The sequence below is a fragment of the Monodon monoceros genome, unplaced genomic scaffold (genome assembly GCF_005190385.1).
Source record: "Monodon monoceros isolate NGI ecotype Baffin Bay Population unplaced genomic scaffold, NGI_Narwhal_1 Super_Scaffold_18, whole genome shotgun sequence".
In the NCBI taxonomy this organism is placed as follows: Eukaryota; Metazoa; Chordata; class Mammalia; order Artiodactyla; family Monodontidae; genus Monodon; species Monodon monoceros.
The window spans coordinates 120,719,341-120,742,125 of record NW_021703774.1 but is presented as its reverse complement, the minus strand read 5'-3'; the positions used below and the strand labels follow the sequence as shown (position 1 = coordinate 120,742,125).

The window sequence follows — 22,785 nt, the reverse complement described above, 5'->3', positions numbered from 1 at the left end:
GCAGGTTCGTAGTTCCCGTTGTTTTTGGTGTCTGTTCCCAGTGCCTAAAGTTGTGGGTTGTGTAGGCTTCCTGGTGGAGGGGACTAGTGCCTGTGTTCTGGTGGATGAGGCTGGATCTTGTCTTTCTGGTGGGCAGGTCCACGTCTGGTGGTGTGTTTTGGGGTGTCTGTGGACTTATGATTTTAGGCAGCCTCTCTGCTAATGGGTGGGGTTGTGTTCCTGTCTTGCTAGTTGTTTGGCATAGGGTGTCCAGCACTATAGCTTGCTGGTGGTTGAGTGAAGCTGGTGTTGGTGTTGAGATGGCGATCTCTGGGAGATTTTCGCCATTTGATTTTACGTGGAGCTGGGAGGTCTCTTGTGGACCAGTGTCCTGAAGTTGGCTCTCTAACCTCAGAGGCACAGCACTGACTTCTGGCTGCAGCACCAAGAGCCTTTCATCCACACGGCTCTGAATAAAAAGGAGAAAAAAAAGAAAGAAAGAAAGAGGATAAAAGAAAATAAAATAAAGTAAGGTAAAATAAAAAAGTCATTAAAATTAAAAAATAATAAGAAAAAAATTTTTTAAGTAAAAAAAGCAGACAGATGGACCCCTAGGACAAATAGTGAAAGCAAAGCTATACAGAGAAAACCTCACACAGAAGCATACACATACACACTCACAAAAAGAGGTTAAGGGGAAAAATAATAAATTTTGCTTTCAAAGTCCACGTCCTCAATTTGGGATGATTCATTGTCTATTCATGTATTCCACAGGTGCAGGGTACATCAAGTTGATTGTGGAGCTTTAATCCGCTGCTCCTGAGGCTGCTGGGAGAGTTTTCCCTTTCTCTTCTTTGTTTGCACAGCTCCCATGGTTCAGCTTTGGATTTGGGCCCGCCTCTGCGTGTAGGTTACCGGAGGGCGTCTGTTCTTCGCTCAGACAGGACGGGGTTAAAGGAGCCGCTGATTTGGGGGCTCGGGCTCACTCAGGCCTGGGGGAGTGAGGGGTACGGAGTGTGGGTGCGCCAGAGGCCGGCGTGACATTGCACCACCTTGAGGCGCACCGTGCATTCTCCCGGGGAAGTTGTCCCTGGATCCCCGGACCCTGGCAGTGGCGGGCTGCACAGGCTCCCGGGAAGGGGGTTGTGGACAGTGACCTGTGCTCGCACACAGGCTTCTTGGTGGCGGCAGCAGCAGCCTTAGCGTCTCATGCCCGTCTCTGGGGTCCGCGCTGTTAGCCACGGCTCGCGCTGGTCTCTGGAGCTCCTTTAAGCAGCGCTCTTAATCCCCTCCCCTCTCCTCTTGCACCAGGAAACAAAGAGGGAAGAAAAAGTCTCTTGGCAGGTCCAGACTTTTTCCCTGAGTCCCTCCCGGGTAGTGGTGCACTAACCTCTTCAGGCCGTTTTCTTACTGCCAGTCCTCTCCCTGAGCTCCATGGAAACCTGAGTCTCAGCTCCCAGCCCTGCCCGCCCCGGCCGGTGAGCAGAGAAGCCTCTCGGGCTGGTGAGTGCTGTTCGGCACCGATCCTCTGTGCGGGAATCTCTCTGCTTTGCCCTCTGCACCCGTTGCTGCGCTTTCCGCGGCTCCGAAGCTCCCCCCCACCGCCACCCGCAGTCTCTGCCCGCGAAGGGGCTTCTGGTGTGTGGAAACCTTTCCTCCTTCACAGTTCCCTCCACTGGTGCAAGTCCTGTCCCTATTCTTTTGTCTCGTTTATTATTTTTTTCTTTTTCCCTACCCAGGTACGTGGGGGAGTTTCTTGCCTTTTGGGAGGTCTGAGGTCTTCCGCCAGTGTTTAGTAGGTGTTCTGTAGGAGTTGTTCCATGTGTAGATGTATTTCTGATGTATCTGTGGGGAGGAAGGTGATCTCTGCATCTTATTCTTCAGCCATCTTATCTTCCCCTTCTCCTAAGCTTTCATTTTTTTAAGCTTTGTTTGCAAGACTGTCAATAGACTGTGAACATGAAATGTTTTCCAGTACATAGCTACATACTTCAGTGGTGAAGTCTTCTGGTTTGTTTTTTTTTTTTGCGGTACGCGGCCCTCTTACTGTTGTGGCCTCTCCCTTTGCGGAGCCCAGGCTCCGGACGCGCAGGCTCAGTGGCCATGGCTCACGGGCCCAGCTGCTCCGCGGCATGTGGGATCTTCCCGGACTGGGGCACAAACCCGTGTCCCCTGCATTGGCAGGTGGACTCTCAACCACTGCGCCACCAGGGAAACCCGTGGTGAAGTTTTTTTAAAGGCAATTTGTGAAGAATAACCTAAAGTTCATTTTTCTTTTCACTTAATGTTTTATGGTGTAGAGTGTATTTAAAATAGTGTGGGAATTCAGCAGAGGTCAGTTTTTATGTTTGCTATATGCATTTCACTTCATAATTTGAATTGTTTGTGTGGGTTTTTCCCCCTTAAACGTCTAAGTTTTAATGGCTAATGTATACTGCATTATCACATTAAATTCATTTTATCATAGTAAGTTATATTTAAAATATCTACATGTTAGTGCTGAAAATAATTTTTTCCCCATACATAGTGGTTCATTGATAAAATAATTGGAGGCAATGCAAGTTCTGATTTGTGTCATTCTTAGAGTAGTAATTCTATCTTTAACCTGCTGTAGTGAAAATTCAGTGTTGGAAACTTTCTCCTCAGAAAATATATTTTTCACATTTAACATGGAATTCATATGATAGTAGTAAGGGCTTAATTCCGTTTTCTTCCAATCTTCTGTTTTTTGTTTTTTACTTTTATTTTAAAATTTTTATTGGAGTATAGTTGATTTACAATGTTGCGTTAGTTTCAGGTGTACAGCAAAGTGAATCAGTTATACATATACACATATCCACTCTTTTTTTAGATTCTTTCCCCATATAGGCCATTACAGAGTAGAGTAGAGTTCCCTGTACTGTACAGTAGGTTCTTATTACTTACCTATTTTATATATAGTAGTGTGTATCTGTCAGTCCCAGTAACATTTTGTTGACATTGTTCATTTTCTATTAAGCAAAAGTAAAGGGTCATTGTACTTTTTTAAAACAGTAAGGAAATAATTCTCCTTCAAATGTTAGGACTCCTAGCATCGCTAAGAATCCTTAAATCTTTTACCACAGGCACAGATGAGGCTTAGTTCTCTCAAAATTTAAAGCTGTTGAATTTCTCAGCAAATCATTTTCTTCCAATCTTGTTTACACATTTTACTACAGTGTTTTTCTTAATCTTGATTAAATTCACTTAGGAGGCTCACATTGTATATAAATATTAACTCAAAATGGATAAAAGACTTAAAAGCCAAAAGTAAAATCCTATTAGAAGAAATATGTAAGTTAACTTTCATGACCTTGTATCTGGCAGTGATTCCTTAGATATGACAAAAAGCATAAGCACCAAAAGAGAAATAGATAAGTTGGGGATAATGAAAACTAAAAACGTTTTTGGAGGACTTCCCTGGTGGCGCAGTGGTTGAGAATCCGCCTGCTAGTGCAGGGGACACGGGTTCAAGCCCTGGTCCGGGAAGATTCCACATGCCGCGGAGCAACCAAGCCCATGCGCCACATCTACTGAGCCCACGTGCCACGGCTACCAAAGCCTGCGTGCCTAGAGCCTATGCTCCGCAACAAGAGAAGCCACCGCAATGAGAAGCCCACACACTGCAACGAAGAGTAGGCCCCGCTCCCCGCAACCAGAGAAAGCCTGCGCGCAGCAACGAAGACCCAACGCAGCCATAAATAAATAAGTAAAATAAATTAAAAAAACAAAAAACACTTTGTTTCAAAGAACACTCAGAATATAAAGACAACTGTCAGAGTGCTAGAAAAATAATGTTTCCAATAATGGACTTGTATCTAGAATATATAAAAAACTGTTACAGCTCAGTCTTAGAAAGAATGTAGACTTGTGCAACTGCATTGGAAAACAGTTTGGCAATTCCTAAAGAAATTAAACAGGGAGAGATTTTTGACACAGCAGTTTTGCTCCCAGTGATATGCCCAAGAGAAACAAAAACATGTCTGCACAAAAACTTGTACATGGATTGGATATTCTTGGCAGCATTATTCAAAACCAAAAAGTCAACCCAAATATCCACTAACATGGGTAAACAAAGTTGTACATTCCATACAATAGATTATTATTCAGCAGTAAAAAGGAACCAAAGTACTGTTACATGTTATAATATGCATGAGCCTTGAAAACATGCCAGGTGAAAGAAGCTAGACACAAAAGACCACATGTTGTATGATTTCATTCATATGAAATGTCCAGAATGGATAAATCTATAACGACAAAGTAGATTAGTGGTTGGAGTGTGATAGCTAAAGGATATGGGGTTTCTTTTCAAGGTGCTGAATATTTTCTTTAAAAAGACACATATAAATATATTAAAACAGAAAGTTAAACCAGATATAAGTGCTCAAGGAAATGCCATAGTAGGTCTGAGGTGGCAAAGGGGCATAAAAGATGGGATGTGCAATATGTATTCTTACCTTAAAAACTGGAGGCATATCGTTTGCCTGTTTCTTTATTTAATGGATTTATTCATAAGCATCTTATCCTATTTAACTATTGAATCATTCTTAAATTATGGCATATTCTATACATTTTTATTGTTTGCAGCCATACTACAGTCTATCATAGGGCACAGAAATACAACATAAAAAACATCATTTCCTTCTAAGGAATTTGGAGTATTAGTTACACAAAGCAGTACAAGAAAGTGTAAGGTATACAACCGTGACAAACTTAAATGTTTGATGAAGGGAAAGTTCTGTGTAATGCTTCCAGGACAGGGGTCACAGATGACTTGTAAGGTGGTTTTTGTTATTTAAAGCTTAATTTGGAAGCTGAAATGAAGACAACTGAAGGTATAGGGCTTTATTATTTTTTTGATTATTTTGTTTGTGCCTAAATCATATAATGGTCATCTTCAAAGTCCTATAACTTTTTTCATTTAATTAATTTTTAAAAATTTTATACATTTTTTAAAGGTTACTATCCCCTTACAGTTACTACAGAATATTGACTGTATTCCCCATGTTGTACAGTACATACTTGAGCCTGTCTTACACCCAATAGTTTGCTGTCGTTAGGTGGGATTTGTTTGTTGTTTTTTTATTTTTAATTTAGTTGCTGTACAGTATAGTGATTCACAATTTTTAAACATTATGCTCCATTTATACTTACTATAAAACATTGGCTGTATTCCCTGTGTTGTACAATGTATCCTTATAGCTTGTTTTATACCTAATAGTTTGTACCTCTTAATCCTCTACACATATATTACCCCCTGCCTTCCCTCTTCCCACTGGTAACCTCTAGTTTGTTCTCTATATCTGTGAGTCTGCTTCTTTTTTGTTATATTCACTAGTTTGTTGTATTTGTTAGATCCATGTATAAGTTATGTCATACAGTATTTGTCTTTCTCTGACCTATTTCTTTCTTAACTACTTTATTGGAGTATAATTGCTTTACAACGGTGTGTTAGTTTCTGCTTTATAACAAAGTGAATCAGTTATACATATGTCCCCATATCTCTTCCCTCTTGCATCTCCCTCCCTCCCACCCTCCCTATCCCACCCCTCTAGATGGTCACAAAGCACCAAGCTGATCTCCCTGTGCTATGCGGCTGCTTCCCACTAGCTAGCTATTTTACGTTTGGTAGTGTATATATGTCCATGCCACTCTCATTTTGTCCCAGCTTACCCTTCCCCCTTCCCATATCCTCAAATCCATTCTCTAGTAGGTCTGCATCTTTATTCCCATCCTGCCCCTAGGCTCTTCTGACCTTTTTTTTTGGCTGTACGCGGGCCTCTCTCTGTTGTGACCTCTCCCGTTGCGGAGCACAGGCTTCGGATGCGCAGACCCAGTGGCCATGGCTTATGGGCCCAGCCACTCCGCGGCATGTGGGATCTTCCGGGACCGGGGCACAAACCCGTGTCCCCTAAATCAGCTGGCGGACTCTCAACCACTGCGCCACCAGGAAAGCCCTCACTTTTTTTTTTTTTTTTTTTTTTAGAGTCCATATATATGTGTTAGTATACGGTATTTGTTTTTCTCTTTCTAACTTACTTCACTCTGTATGACAGTCTCTAGGTCCATCCACCTCACTACAAATAATTCAGTTTCGTTCCTTTTTATGGCTGAGTAATATTCCATTGTACACATCTTCTTTATCCATTCATCTGTTGATGGACATGTAGGTTGCTTCCATGACCTGGCTATTGTAAATAGAGCTGCAGTGAACATTATGGTACATGACTCTTTGAATTATGGCTTTCTCAGGGTATATGCCCAGTAGTGGGATTGCTGGGTCGTATGGTTCTAAAAAAAAAAAATTCTCTTTTTAGGTTTTTAAGGTACCTCCATACTGTTCTCTATAGTGGCTGTATCAATTTAAATTCCCACCAACAGTGCAAGAGTGTTCCCTTTTCTCCACACCCTCTCCAGCATTTATTGTTTGTAGATTTTTTGATGATGGCCGTTCTGACCGGTGTGAGATGATATCTCATAGTTTTGATTTGCATTTCTCTAATGATTAATGATGTTGAGCATTCTTTCATGTGTTTGTTGGGCAATCTGTATATCTTCTTTGGAGAAATGTCTGTTTAGGTCTTCTGCCCATTTTTGGATTGGGTTGTTTGTTTTTTTTGATATTGAGCTGCATGAGTGGCTTGTATGTTTTGGAGATTAATCCTTTGTCTGACTTACTGCACTTAGCTTAAATGCCCTCATGTCCATCCATGTTGCTACAAATGGCAAAATTTCATTCTTTTTTATAGCTTACTAATATTCCATTGTATAGATACAGCACATTTTCTTTATCCATTCTTCTGTTGATGAACACTTAACATAGCTTCCATATCTTGGCAGTTGTTAAAAAATGCTTCTGTGAACGTTGGGGTGCATGTACCTTTTCGAAATTGTGTGGGGTTTGGTTTGTTTGTTTGTGGGTTTGTTTTTTTCTTTTGTTTTTTTGTGGGGTTTTTTTTTTTGGATATGTACCCAGGAGTGGAATTTGGGTCATATGGTAGTTCCATTTTTAGTTTTTTTTGAAACCTCCTTACTGTTTTCCACAGTGGCTGCACCAATTTACATTTCCACCAACAGTATAGGAAGGTTCCCTTTTCTCCACATGCTCTCCAGCATTTATTATTTTTAGACCTTTTGATGATGGCCATTCTGACCAGTGTGAGGTGACAGATACCTCAGTTGTTTTGATTTGCATTTCTCCAATGACTAGTGATGTTGAGCATCCTGTCATGTGTTTGTTGGCCATCTGTGTGTATTCTTTGGAGAAATGTTTGTGTAGGTCTTCTGCCCATTTTTTTGAATGCGTTGTTTTTTTGATATTGAGCTGTTTGTATATTTTGGAGATTAACCCCTTGTCACTGTCATTGTTTGGAAGTATTTTCTCCTATTCTGTAGGTTGTCTTTTTGTTTTGTTTATGGTTTCCTTTGCTATGCAAAAGCTTGTAAGTTTAATTAGGTCTCATTAGTTCATTTTTGCTTTTATTTCCTTTACTTTAGGAGATGGATCGAAAAAAATATTCCTGTGATTTATGTCAAAGCACTTTCTACTTTTCCCCTAGTTTTGTAGTATCTGGTCTTACATTTAGGTCTTTAACCCATTTCGAGTTTATTTTTGGATAGGGTGTTAGAGAATGTTCTGCCCCTCTTTTGCATGTAGCTGTCCAGTTTTCCCAGCACCACTTACTAAAGGGACTGTCTTTACTCCATTGTATATTCTTGCCTCCTTTGTCATAGATTAATTGACCATAAGTGTGTGGGTTTATTTCTGGACTCTCTATGCTGTTCCATTGATCTGTGTGTCTGTTTTTGTGCCAGTACCATACAGTTTTGATTGCTGTAGCTTGGTAGTACAGTCTGAAGACATGGAGTATGATTCCTCCATCTCTGTTTTTCTTTATCAAGATTGTTTTGACTATTCAGGGTCTTTTGTGTTTCCATACAAATTTTAAAATTATTCTAGTTCTACGAAAATGCCATTGGTATTTTGATAAAGATTGCATTGAATATCTAGATTGCCTTGGGTAGTATGGTCATTTTAACAATATTGATTCTTCCAGTCCAAGAATAGGGCAGGACTTTCCTTCCCATCTGTTTGTGTTGTAGACACAATTTTTTTTAAGTCAAAATTGAAAGAGAGAGGAGAGGTACACCTTAAAAAGCTAATTGCTCAAAGCAGGGCGTGAATTGGGCATGGTTTGCTAGACAACAGGAAATCAGTTTGATCTGTGTTACCACTAACTGTGGTTTTCTAAATTTTTACCTAATCATTTAGAAGTAATTTTGGATTTTATTAGCAACTGCCTTCCATAACACAGCATATTATCCTATACACGTTCTGGCCACTGAATGAATCTAAAACTGATTCCATAAATAATAATTTACTTCAGACTGTTTTTCCTTGAGTTAGAACTTTTGTTAATCAGTTTTTCCCCAAGTTTAACATTTCTAATGTTTTGATGACATAATGTCTTTAAGAAGTATTGCTAAAATTAGGGTTTTCTTGAGGGCATTAAAGGAAAGGCACATAGTTTACAAAAAAAGAATTGCAGTTTTTTAGTATTCATTTGCTTCTTAGGCTCAGAACAGTATTTGAAAATAGGTCTTTCGTTTTCAGAATCCTCTTTCTAGTGGAGCTCCATCATAGACACATTTGCTATGATGTGTCTGCATTTTTTGGATAATACTGTATTTTAAAGTCTAGCTTGCACATTTGTGGTTCTAGGGAGAGACGACGACGAAGAAGCAGAAGTGGCACAAGATCTCCTAAAAAGCCTAGGTCTCCCAAAAGAAAATTGTCTCGCTCACCATCCCCTAGGAGGTAAGAATATTAATCTTTTATTAAATCTATCCTGTTTTTCAGGAACTGTACTAGAGTTTTTCTTCCTTTTCAGGAATTAAAATGCTTAAGAATGTGCTGATACACTCTCTTCATGACTTGAGGCTGTGTTATAATAAACACTGTTTAGGATTGGGCATTTTCGATCTGTAATCAAGTTATAGTCTTCTTCCCTATATTACTTATATACAGCTTGTATCCAGTGACTTGAAATTGGATCTTTGCTGTCCTCTTTATAGCAAGTGAACTTGGGTCGTCAAGTTTGCCATCTAAAACAAGTTTAAACTTACTCCTATTTAATTAATGGTGAAAGTTCTTGAGCAGTTCGTTTCAAGCATCTTGTCAGCATTTTACTGTCATCCTAGACATAAAAAGGAGAAGAAGAAAGATAAAGACAAGGAAAGAAGCAGAGATGAAAGAGAACGATCCACAAGCAAGAAGAAGAAAAGTAAAGATAAGGAAAAGGAACGGGAAAGAAAATCAGAGAGTGATAAGGATGTAAAAGTATGTTTACAAACTAATTTATCTTGGTGTTTTGGGTGATGCTGGTACTTTAAAGAAGTGATTTTCCTGTGAAGACGTTTACTTTTATTATTTTCCTTGGCAAAGCAGGTTACACGGGACTATGATGAAGAGGAGCAGGGGTATGACAGCGAGAAAGAGAAGAAAGAGGAGAAGAAACTGACAGAACCAGCTTCTCCTAAAGCAAAAGAGTGTTCTGTGGAAAAGGGAACTGGTGACTCACTAAGAGAATCCAAAGTGAATGGCGATGATCATCATGAAGAAGACATGGATATGAGTGACTGAATATTGCCTCTGTGGGAATCCAACTGTATACGTGCATCAGTGTCATTCCTCTGTGTGATTTCTTAATGCTGTATTTGTTCATCTCAAATCTAGATGTATACAGCTCTGAGTCATAAATGGTTATAAAGCTCTTGATGTTGATATTCGTTATTTACATCCAAAAGCTTTTAGAAAAATGATACATGGGTAACCAGTTCCTGACAGGTTGAAATCTGATTGAGTAAACAAGCAGTTTTACTATTCTGGTGCTGCTTCATAACAAAAATGAAAAGCTGCATGCATCTACAGCAGGCATGGATTGTTTATGTTGTATGATCTCCTTTATTAAGTTCACTTGTAGTATTTCTAGAATTTGATTCATTGCCGTAATAGAGCCATGTAGGGAATGCACTGATTGCATGTTAATTGTGGCAGGAATATCCTAAATGTCATTCAAATCCTCCAACATGATGGATCTACTTATGGTCTTGTTTGTTGACATGACAAATTAACATTCTTATAGTTACATCTGGAAATGAGCATTTGAAATAGATAATCCTTTAAGCCTTGTGGCTAAATTTTTGTGGCTTTTGTTTAACTTTGAAGGGTTATATATGCACTAACCTTTTTTGATGGCTATAATTAGGCTTTAATTACAGAAACAAGATTTCAATGAAACTGTCTTTGGCAGTAAGTAAATAGCATATTTTGGAGTAGAGTTGTATACTTTTTCATAAGGTGTTTGGGAATTTTTTTTCCTAAAATAATTTATTGAACATCTACATCAGTGAAAGTTATCTGCCTATCCTGAAGTCCATCTGTAAAAGAGAGTTATCTCTTGTCCTGATTTTCAATTGTCCACTCTTTTATTAATTTGTTTTAAACTCATTGTTGGAAAAGGGGGATAGTGCATTTTAAATTGACCTTCATATGCTTTTAAAAATAAGACAGATCTACTTGATAATGTACTTTTTATTTGATCTCAAGTTGTATAAAACCAATAAATTTTGTGTTACTGTTACTGCAGTAGTAATCTTATGCACACAGTGATTCCATGTTAAATGCAAAGTAGTTAGGCAACTGTTTTCTTACAGGAGTTTCCAAGCTTTACTTTTGTGCAGTAAAAACAAAAGTAGGCTACAGTCTGTGCCATGTTGATGTACAGTTTCTGAAATTGTTTTACAAGACTTTGATAATAAAACCCTTAAACTTATGTTTATGTTCCTGTAAAACCGTATTTGTATTTATTTACGTTGTTGAATGTATGGCATTTACCTCATTCATTTTACATATCAAGTTCTTTTTCCTTTCAGTCCACATATTTTAATATAGTAGTAAGATGGAATCCATCACTGTAGTGATTAGTTGCCATTAGAATTGTCAGAATTAGTTTAATTTCTATCTAAAACAGTCTTTTCCTAAGTGTAATTTTCTTTCTTATATTTTGGGTGTAGGACTTGGGTTGAATAAAGCAATGAACTTTAGGATAAACAAATGATCCCACCTATATCTAGTAAATTTATATTTTTGGTGAATATAAACATACTTTTCTGGAATAGTATAGAAACTCAATGGTATGTATCTACTGTACAATACTAAATAGTATATTTATTCATTTATGAAATGAGTAGTGTTTGAGTGGCTGGGATTAAGGGGAAAATGAGCCGGAATTGTAGCTTTTATCCAAATTGGAGTATAATTTTTTTTTTAACTTTTAGAATTGAAATGCCGTATAGATAAGCCAGCATTGTTTTTACAGTTTGTAGTAACTTTTTAAAGATTTTATGGAAGGGAATTTTGTCTGTAGTGAGTAAGACGTTCTAGTAATGGTCCTAAAAATCACTGCATTTTTAAACACGAAGTTGAATGCAAATGACATTCTTTAAACTTACAAAAAAATTTAGTAGAAAAACATTTAAAGATTGAACCATATGATATTGTCGGTTTTGTAAGTCAAAAACAAGTAAGATGTTGGCGGTTTCACTTGGTTAAGCCTAATATTACTCAAATTTTATTCCCTCACTTGTAGTCTTTGAATATATAGTATGCTGATTTCTAAAAACGGATTAAGAAATTTTGGGCTTTAAAATAGTACCACTGACTTAAGATGCTGTCGTGAAGGGAGTCTATACTTAGGTTATTTTTCAGTGAACATTTATGCACAAAGGTAGGGTTGCACGGGACAGAAGCCTTTAACACATAACCAGTCGAAATCAAGTGAACACTGCCTCCACACTGAATTTTGTTCTGTATTTGGTAGTGAAAATGATTAAAAAATAAAAGTGGTTTTGTTAGAAAAATGTTTGTGCTATTTATTTGCTTAAATTCTTCATGAGTGAATGAGGTAGTAGCTATTTAAGAGCCCAGTCATGAATTTCAGCTTCATTTACAGCAGGGGAGACCTGTGTTTCCTACCTTCATTTTCCTGTCTGTAAAATGGGAGTGATATCTACCTTGTAAAGTAGTTGGTAGAAAAAAATGTAGCCCTGTGTGCCTGGGTCAGTAAATGGTACCTGCTATTTAATTATGGAGCTTTTCAAAACTATATGAAAATTTAGTTTGGGGTAACGTTTTAGCAAAAGCACTAAGATAAATTGCATGCAGATATGGCTATATTTCCCTTTACATTTTTGTGAATATAGGTTTTGGATAATAAGCTCCCTGGTAGTGATTCTATGTGGAAGGTAGAAGAATATTAGTTACTTAGGGAAGAAAGACAAACTGGGCTTCTACTAGAACAGTGTAAACTAATTTTACATTCACCTTGGAGTTGCATCTTAAAACTGATTTTCTGCTCTCAGTGTCATATAGCCTGTACAAGCCTACTTTTCCTCTGGCAAAACAATACCACTTTCTTCACTTGGGCACCAGATTAAGTGGTCTGTGCTGTTTGAAGATCGATAGACATCTTTTAAACTGGAATTGAGATTTCTGTTCCTTTTGTCTCAAATCTAGCTAGTGCATTTCACTCCTATCTAAAATATTTAATCAAATACATGTAGTTGTGTTTAAATATGGAAACTCTACTGATACTTTTAAAGAGCATCAGAATATGTTACTAAGGGTTTATTAGCAGAGGTAGTTTTTAAATGAGACTAATTCTGGAGTTGTTGATTTTGAGTCTGTTTTACTTAGTTTATTTTCCCATTTTCATTTTATAATATCAAAGTATATGTAAAATTCATATAGACATTCTTCAGCAAAATAACGTGTGAACCATGCTAATTCCTTGCTAGTGGGAATATTCTTAAGAATATACTTAAAGGTTATAGTAGGCGTTAAATATCAGGTTTCGGAAGACAAGCATCCTGTAGGTTAGCATCATGTAATTTTGTTCTTATCAATCAGTCAGCATTCAATCCAGGGAGCCAAATGACCCAAAAAGATTTGTTGACAGAGATTTGACCTTAATTGTGGGAGTTGGTTTAATAGTCTCAAAGTTTTCTATGCTGTGCATCTGATGGTGAAGACTAAAGCCCACAGGCAGTCAAGAAAAGAAGGATAGTTGAGAGGGGTAAGAATAAGTTGGAACCATAAGCTGGAACCCACAAGAATGGGCTGAAACTGCAGGACCAAGCAGATAAGCCACAACGTATATGAACTACATAATTTCTGCTTCACTTCTTCAGAATTCCTACGCTACCCATGTTCATTACTTAAACATCCCCGCCAGTCACTGTCAGCCTTCTTCAGTGACCAAGAATTCTATGGGAGGTACAGGTGCATCTTATTTTTGTGTTTTTATACTACAGTTTCTGCTTTAGGCTAATTAATCATTTTCACCTGCAAATTCAGGAATGACTGCCAAATACCTTTCTTTAAAACACAGGAAATTTCCTTCAGATTTTTTAGGTGCTGTGGCAAAAGGAAAATTCTAATTCCATGTACCATATGTGCCATTATGGCCAGAAGTACTATTCCTAAAATGAGCTGTAACAGTTTTTTTAAAGTTTATCACTAGGTAGTACTACAAGGATAATCACATGATCTGAAAAGTGTGCTATTGGGCTTCCCTGGTGGCGCAGTGGTTGGGAGTCCGCCTGCCGATGCAGGGGACACGGGTTCGTGCCCCGGTCCGGGAAGATCCCACATACCGCGGAGCGGCTGGGCCTGTGAGCCATGGCCGCTGAGCCTGCGTGTCCGGAGCCTGTGCTCCGCAACAGGAGAGGCCACAACAGTGAGAGGCCCGTGTACCACAAAAAAAAAATGTGTGTGTGCTATTGAGGTGACATTTTTAGATGGCATTCTAAGATACTATTGCCCAGATTTCTGATATAAAATGCTTTACAAAAGCAGTTTTTGCTCATTCATAATATACAAATGATGGGCTTTTACTGAGTTTAGTTTTAATGTCTTTACAAGTGATTTAATACCTCCTGTCCATTTGTCTAAGTTTCACTGTCAGTTGTCTTTGAAAGTTCCCAAGTATAGCAACTTTGGTAAGGATTCATTTTGTTAATTTTGGAAAACACAGTTAAGATACCTTTTGCTGGAGTTAAGCACAGGCATAGTGTGTCCATACTAAGTAATTTGCTCAATTTCAGAGGCTAGCATACTACAAGCAGGACTTTGAATTCACCCCGCTTTCTACAACTTTTTCTCAACCATATTGTGACAAATAAAAGTTAAGAGCAAAAGCAACTCAGTATTTTCTTTAGTCCTTTTGTGGCCTCGAAACAAGCTCTTTGTCTGCTTTAGGCTTAGTGAGAACTAGAGAGAAATTTCACTTAAGCACTCATTATTCACCACCCTTCCCCAAGATGTGAATGATAAGCTGTGCATGAATAACACTATGAAAACACATTTTTATTAGTGTGAGTGGGGCTCAATACCAGCTCTAAACAGGAGAAAAACTGAATAGTTTTTTCAGCTTCTGTTGGCTATCAGCTTCTCTGAAATGTGTTCATGTCTAGACAATTGTATGTAGCTATACTCACAATAATCAGAGCATCAGCTTTATGCCTCCCTTTTTATGAATCTTGGTAATTTTCTGTACATGAATGTCTAGACAGGCAAACTGTCTCTAGGGAATTTTCTTAAAGAATCCTATATTCTTTTGAAACCATACTGGTGGCAGGATATACTGAACATTTCTAAATGGCCATTTAAGGTAACCATTTTATAGCCCCCCAATTTTAAACAATTTTTTCAGTCACAAATGGAAGGCAAAGAGAATTTTATGAACCTACATTACAAAATCTAGATTACCACATAAGAGTATCAAAATATATAGCGTTTTTATCTACTTACTTGAAACACGGCATATAGCTTCATTCATTAGCTGGATTAAAAGGCACATTTTGAAAAGTCTAATACTGTGAAAAGTTTATTTGCATTAAATAACTCCTATTTTTACCATCATAAGAGATACTGACATTTGCTTGTCCTTTGTGATCAGATAAAAGACATTTTGGAATGGATAATCTCTACTACTCTTTAAGAAAGAAAAAGTTAAAATTCAAGTGCAAAAGTTTTCAGTAGTCTTCCTACCTCCAGTGTACCCCAGCAAAACAGTCACAGCTTTTAGGAAACTGATAAATCCCAAGCTGCAATTTACCATGTTTTTTCCCCAATGAATTACAAAAAAAGTCTGCAGTATATTCCTGAAAGTATACCATATTCCCACAAAGTAAGGGAGCCTAAAAGCAACAGTGATCATTGCCTTTCAGTATCTCAAACCTCATATAATCAGTGACAGGATAATAGAATCTCTAAGTCCAACAAACATTCCCAAAATAATAGGGATCAACTTCTATTTAACAAAACTAGTCTGGGTTTACCCACCCTTTCCACAAAATTCAACAGACCCACATAAGGTAGAAACTGGTCTTTGAATTTTTAACTATGATTATTTTTCTTCATTATAAAATGTATTTAATAAAATGTCAACATATGCAATGTAGTATGTACCAGCATGGAAGACGCAGCTTTAAAGATGTTTATTACAAAATTTTTCTTATGGTTGATGCTTCGGATTTTTAAGCCATCTCTTCAATAAAGGTCTCTAAACTCATTCAAATTATTTAAAATCCTGAAAAAAGTTACTGGTCACTCTAAAAAACTTGACAGATGCATTCTGACACATTTTTCAAGATACATTTAAAAAACATTTCCTTAGCTAAGCTCTTTAATACAACATAACATTTTATGACTGTTATACATTATTCTCTCTAATTTACTGTCATTGTTGGACCTTCAAACCATCTTGGAATAAGTATGAAAAATTTTTATGTGCAAAAATGAATAATGCATGATTTTAACACTTTGGAGATAATTAAAATCAATAAATATTTTCTTGTGACTTACTTAAAAAAATAAACAGTAGGAATTGTCAATCTTGTGTATGTTTCTGGAATTTAACTTGTAACAAATATATTCTATTAGCATATAAAATGTTTTTACCTTATTTTGAAAGCATTAAATATGTAGGGATGCCCAAAATATGTGGATTGTTTTTAAAACTGACACAAATGCATCCATATTCCACTAAAAACAAAATAATCAGAATGATGTGCACTTATTAGGAAGCAAGTTTAAAAATTTGGAATTTTTTTAAAGTGCTCAGATTTGGAAGAAGAATATCTTTAAGCATGCTCATCATGAACACAAAAAGGACTTTTAAACTCAAGTTTAGAAAAAAAAAAGTTTCTATGAAAGGAAGATTATTAACAAACATTTTCCACTGAAGAAAGAATTCAGGTAAAAACAAATAGCACCACAATGAATTGCACTAAGGTGCTAAAGGAGGTACCTTATTCCCTGCAGAGAGAATGCTCCTTCTGAAGTGTATTGCAACATATAAATGCAATTGTTTAATGGTTACCATTTGGTTCATTCAGCTACAGAAAACTGCATTCCTTCTAGTTCATTATATTGAACAAACATTCAAATTACTGAACTATACATAATGTTACATACTTTACATTTTATGAAAACAAAGCTTGAAGGAATATTTATAAAGGTCACCTTGAATATAAGATGACAAGTTTAAAAGGGCTTCATATCTCTTAAGACATTTAATTTATGTTAATGGTCCAGAAGTGTTTTAGATATAGATATAGATATATTTATATGCATATATATTTCAACAAGAAGTGTAAAAATTTTTAAAAACAAATCACAGCACTCATAGCTGTTTTACATAAGAAGGACTTGGGGTCATTAAGGTGTCAAACTATTACACTTATAATATGTATATTTTTAAAAAGACTGAAAATGGCACATCAGGAAACTTGCTGGAATTCTTACTAGAGGCCCATTTCATTATATCATATCACTGATGTGTCGATCCAACATAATTCCCTTTTCTTCGATGAAAACATTTGTCCCTTCTATTTGAATTCACTTCTGGGGTCTCTGCATTCTCTAACTTTCCTTGGTTGAATGGCATCATTTTCTGTGTCAGTTAAAGATCAGGAAAACGGCTTGGGTCTTCCTTGTAGTCTTCAGGTATGGTAAAAATGGAGCCATCAAATTCATCATATCGAAACTCCTGAAAAGTCACAGTGGCTGTGATCGTAGGAAACACGGGTATATCTAGAGAGGACAATCAATGATAACACTGTAAAATGAAATGGTAACCTATTTATAAACTATGAGATACTATTAGAGATATCTGTACTCCTTAAAATGTAAAAAAGTGTTATGCAAGGACCAGAGAAATCCTAATATACATCTAATATTGAGCATGGGTATTTGCAGGAAGAGTCTGGCTACTTGTGAGGAGAGACAGACACCAAAGCATCAAGAATTACATCAAAAACTCAAGGTCCCACTGCTTCCCAGTCTTAGCACTATGATGGCAGATTCCACTAGCTATTTTTTCTTGGGGCAAAGGGATGGCTACATTTGTACTTTTTGCATTCTGATATCTTTTCTTCAGATTGTAGTGTATATACTCTGAATCTGAGCTGATTTTTTTTTCATTTAATACAAATGAAATACATTCATCCATTTTGTTTTAAAACACTAAAAAACAATCCATCACTTTAATATATGGGATAAAAATAATCTCATCAGAATTGGAGTAATATCATACCACCACAGCCTAATATTCTTCTAAATAAAATACATTTCTAGCTGAAATTATGAGTGAAATGTGACATCAAAAATGGCCAAATACTTTAATCACTCTGCAGTTTTATTCCTAATACGATTTATTGGAAAGAACACAAATTATAAAACCTAGATTCTGATTCCTACAAATCATTTAATTTATGAGGCTCAAGGATTTCGTCTACAAAATAAACTCTAAAGGTTACTTAAAACTCTGAAATGATTCTGTGAAAGCTAAGTTGAATGCCTAGGATAAAGGCATACCATAAACTAAGGCTGACTGTTACAAGCCTAGTATTCTATTGCAGAAAGTAATATTCTCATTTAAAAAAAAAAAAAACTTAAATCAACATAAGGATTACAGAGTTTCCAGTTATTTCTGGTGGAAAAGATCATTCATTTGTGCTTATTAAGTAAAGATGCTGTTCTAATTCAGAGGTCAGCGAACTAAGTAAGGCCTGTTGCCTGGCCTTTTTTTGTAAGGCCTGTGGGCTAAGAAAACATTTTACATAATTTAGTAGTTTTTTAAAAAACACAAAGAATAATGTTTCACGCAGATAAAATTACATGAAATTCAAACTTCACTGTCCAGAGTAAAGTTTTATTGGAATATGTGGTTTACTTATTGTCTATGGCTGTTTTCATTCTTCAACAACAGTTGAATAGTTGTGACAGAAACCATATGGCCTGTAAAGTCTAAAATATTTACTATCTTTCAGAAAAAGTTTGATGACCTTGATGACCCTTGTTCTAGGCATTGGATATACACCAGGAAACAGTAGAAAACAAATCATGCATTTATGGAGATTACATTCTGGTTGGGAGATACAAACCACAAATAGATAAAAAATAATTGTGAAGTATGTAGGCAAAAATAAAACAAGTAGGGGGATAGGGAGTTTCAGTGTTGAGGGTAAGAGTTCTTGATTAGGGTTCAAACGAAAACCTCAATAAAGTGATCTTTCAGCAAACACCTGAGATAAGAACAAACTACACAGTTGCCTAGAGGAAGAAAATTCCAAGTAGAGGGAATAAGTAAAAAAGCCCTAAAATTAAAGTGTATGGTTTATTCTGGGAACAGCTAGGAGATCAGTGTGGCTACAGCCAAATGAGTACGGGAAAGATTAGCAGAAGATGAGGTTTGAGAGAAATAGGCAGCCAGATCAAGCGGGGTTTAGGTCAAGAAAAAGTCTTCAGCTTTTACTCTGGATGAGATGGAAAGCCAGTGGATGGTTGTGAGCATAGTAGTAACATGTTCTGGCTTAAGTTTAGGCAGATGTAATGAGAATAGAATGTAGGGTGACAAAAGTAATAGGAGGGATGTGCTCCAGAAGGAGCAGTCAGAGAGGCAGGAAGAAGATCAAGAGAGAACTCTATCCAAAAAGTGGGAGGGAATCTGAAGAGAAACTACCAGCTTTCACCGGGACAAGGACTCCACAAAAAGAATGAAATCTTGAGAGGTTAAGTCAGATAACAGAAAAGTGTCCAGCAGACTTAACGGTATGAACATCAATAACAAACACAGAGTGGAAGAGATGAAGAGAATCTGCACCGAGCAGCTGGGTTGTTTCTAGCTTGAGGCTATTACAAACTTATTTTTGTATACAGGTTTTTGTGTGAACATATCTTTATTTTTCTGGGATAAATGCCTAGGAGTGCAACTGACTGATCCCATGGAAGTTGGGTGGTTAGTTGTTTGTTTTTTAAGAAATGGCTAAAACGTTTTCCAGAGTGGCTGTACCATGTTACATAACCACCAGCAATGTATGAGCAATCCAGTTTTTGCACATCTGCACAAACATTTGGAGTTGTCACCATGTTTTATTTTAGCCATTCTGTTAGGTGTATGTAATGATATCTCACTGTGGTTTTAATTTGCACTTCCCTAATGGCTAATGATTCTCAACACTGTTTTTGTGCTTATTTTCCATTTATATATCCTCTTATGTGAAATGTCTTTTTGTGTCTTTTGCTCTTTTCTAACTGGCTTATTTTGTTACTGATGAGTTTTAAGCATTCTTGTGGTTTTTTTACTCTTAACTGGGTCTTTCACAGAGCAAAGAGCTTTTTTACTTTTGAAGAAGTCCAATTCATTGATTATTTTTCTCTTATGGGTCATGCTGTGGTGTGAAGTCTAAGAACTCTTTGCTTAAACCTAGATCCCTAAGAATTTCTTCTACGTTTATTTCCTAAGTTTTATTGTTTATTTTACGTTTAAATTTAAGTCTTTGATTCATTTTCAGTTAATTCTTGTATAAGCTGTAGGATTAAGGTGGAGTTTCATTTTTTTTTACCTTTGCATGTCTAATTGCTCCAGCATCATTTGTTGAAAAGGCTCTCTTTCCTCCACTGAACTACTTTTGTACCTTTATCAAAAATAAGTTGAGCATATTTATAAGGATCTATGTTTGAATTCTCTTTTCTTATGTTGACTTATATGTTTATATCTCAACCAATACCATACAGTCTTGATTACTATAGCTATACAGTAAATATTGAAATGGAGTAGACTGATTACTCACACTCATTCTTTTTCAGAGTTGTTTTGGCTATTGTTCTGAGTCAAATTCTTTCCCCTCCAAAAAGATCTATTCCAGTCCTAACCCCCAGAACCTAAGAATGTGACTGTTTTTTGAGACAGGGTCTTTGCAGAAGTAATCAAATTAAGAATCATTAGAGTGGTCCCTAACCCAATGGCTAGTGTTCTTACAAAAAGGGAAATTCGAAGACACACGTACAGGAAAAGAACACCATGTGAAGATGAAGGCAAAGATTGTGGAGTGATGCTTCTACAAGCCAAAAAACATCACCAGAAGTTAGAGGAGGGCCATGAAACAGATTTCCTCTCATAGCCTGCAGAAGGAGCTAAGCCAGCTGACACCCTGATCTCAGATTTCTAATCTCCAGAACTGAGACAATAAATTTCTATTGTTTAAGCCACTCACAGTTTGTGGTAATCTGTTATGCAGCCCTCGAAAATATAGATATTCTAGTTTCTTTGCCATCCCATGTAAATTTTAAAATAATCTTTTCTCAATCTACAAAAAAAATATGGCTGGGATTGTGATAAGAATTGTGTTAAACCCATGTATCTCTTTGGGAAGAATTAACATCTTTCCTATGCTGAATCTTCCAATCCATGTGCATTGTATGTCTCTACTTTTGTTTAGATCTTCTTTTATTTCTTTCATCAGTGTTGTATAATTTTCTGCATACAAGTACTGTAAATGTTTTGTTAAATTTACATCTATTTCCTTTTTTTGCAATCATAAAAAATATTTAATTTTGGTATCAGTGTGTTCAATGCTAATATACAGAAATATTACTGATTCTTGTATGTTTAACTTTTATCCTGCCATCTTGCAGAATGCATTAACTCTAGTTTGTTTCTAGAACCTTTGGGATTCAACTCATAGAATCATGTCATTTGCAAATAGAGAAGATTTTATTTCTTCCTTTTTCTACTCTGAATGCCTTTTTTTTCCCTTTCATTCATTATTACACTTATTATCCTTTTGATTTCTGCAGGATCTGTCATGCTATCCTGTTTCATTCTTTTTTATCTGTCTTGCTACAGATGTGTTGATTTTATCACTCTTTTCAAAGGACCAGCTCTTTGCATCACTGACTTTATTTATTCTGTTTTCTCTTTCATTTATTTCTACTCTTTATTATTTCCTTCCTTCTGCTTGCTTTGGGTTTATATGTTCTTCCAACTTCTTGAAGTAGGAGCTTAGATTATTGATTTAAGACTTCTCTTTTCGTAATGTATGCATTTAGTGCTATAAATTTCCCTCTCAGCATGACTTTAGCTATATTATACAAATTTTGATATTTGTAATTTTACTTTCATCCAGCTCAATATATTCTTTTCCCTTGAGATTTCACCATTGACCTATAAATTATTTAGAAGAGTGCATAACAAAATATCACAAACTGGAGAGTCTCGTTATCTTTCTATTATTAATTTCTAGTTGGATTCCACTGTGATTGTTTTTCAATTATTAAGGTTTGTTTTATAGCCCAGGATATGGCCTATCTTGGTATATGTTCCATGAGTACTTGAAAAATATGTGTATTCTGCTGATGTTGGGTAAACTGTTCTATAAATGCCAATTAGGTGCTTTGGTTTATGGTGTTGTAGAGATGTTCTATAATATCCTTGCTGATTGTCTTTTAAGTTGTTGTATCATCTGTTGAGAGAAGGGTGCTGAAGACTCTCACTATAATTGAAAATCTATTTTTCCTTTCATTTCTTTCAGTTTTTGCTTCACCTATCCTGCAGCTCTGTTGTTTGGTATACACATTTAAGATTGCTATTCTTCTTCATGGATTGACCCCTTTATCATTATATAATGCCCCCCCGCACCCCGGTAGTTTTCTTTGCTCTGAAATCTACTTTATCTAATATTAATATAGCTAGTCCTGTTATCATTTGATTAATGTTTGCATGATATATCTTTTTCCATCCTTTCACTTTCAACTTGCCAATATCATATTTGAAGGGAGTTTCCTGAAGATAGCATGTAGTAGAGTCATGTTTCTTTAATCTGTTTTTCCAATCTATATCTTTTAAATGTTCTATTTAGACTATTTATACTTAATGGAATTATTTATATACTTAAGACTTAAGTCTGCTGTTTCATTTTTTGTTTTTTTGCTTGTTGTCTCTCTTTTTTCATATATTTTTCTTTTTCTTGCCTTCCTGTAGGTTACATGACTACTATTTATTTATTTATTTATTTATTTGGCTGCACCGCACAGCATGTGGAACATCCCTAACCAGGGATCAAACCTGTGCCCCCTGCAGTGGAAGCGCAGAGTGTTAACCACCAGACCACCCGGGGAAGTCCCAACATGACTACTTTTTAGAATTTTATTTTTATTTATCTGTAGTGATTTTGAGTATATCTCTTTGTACACCTTCTTTAGTGGTTGCTCTAGGTATACATTATATATAACTAATTTATCATAGGCCCCTGGTGTCATCACTTTAGCAATTCAAGTGAAGTAGAAAAATTTTACTTCCCTTTATCTCCTTTCACCTTCCCCCATTTATAATATAACTATAAATAGAAAGAAAGAATGGAGAGATAAAAGTAGACTTTCAA

At 36.4% G+C, this 22,785-nt stretch overlaps 2 protein-coding genes across 10 annotated transcripts in view; one reads left to right on the top strand and one right to left on the bottom strand.

Moving 5' to 3' along the window:
- Positions 1-10,851, top strand: part of SRSF11 (serine and arginine rich splicing factor 11) — a 54,346-nt gene extending 43,495 nt beyond the window's left edge. For 3 of the 9 annotated variants that reach the window (XM_029227612.1, XM_029227613.1, XM_029227616.1), the window contains 3 exons: positions 8,720-8,815; positions 9,199-9,337; positions 9,443-10,851. In XM_029227612.1, the coding sequence (XP_029083445.1) occupies positions 8,720-8,815; positions 9,199-9,337; positions 9,443-9,640 (433 nt within the window). In that variant the 3' untranslated portion in view covers positions 9,641-10,851. Of the gene's footprint in view, positions 1-8,698; positions 8,816-9,198; positions 9,338-9,442 lie in introns of all 9 variants that reach the window. The other 6 variants (XM_029227608.1, XM_029227609.1, XM_029227615.1 and 3 more) reach the window with 3 other exon arrangements.
- A 4,507-nt stretch (positions 10,852-15,358) lies between these two features.
- The window catches only part of ANKRD13C (ankyrin repeat domain 13C), an 80,088-nt gene continuing 72,661 nt past the window's right edge, over positions 15,359-22,785 (bottom strand). Inside the window, exon 13 of the mRNA XM_029228895.1 lies at positions 15,359-17,155. Within this exon, the coding sequence (XP_029084728.1) occupies positions 17,025-17,155 (131 nt within the window). The 3' untranslated portion in view covers positions 15,359-17,024. The remainder of the gene's footprint in view (positions 17,156-22,785) is intronic.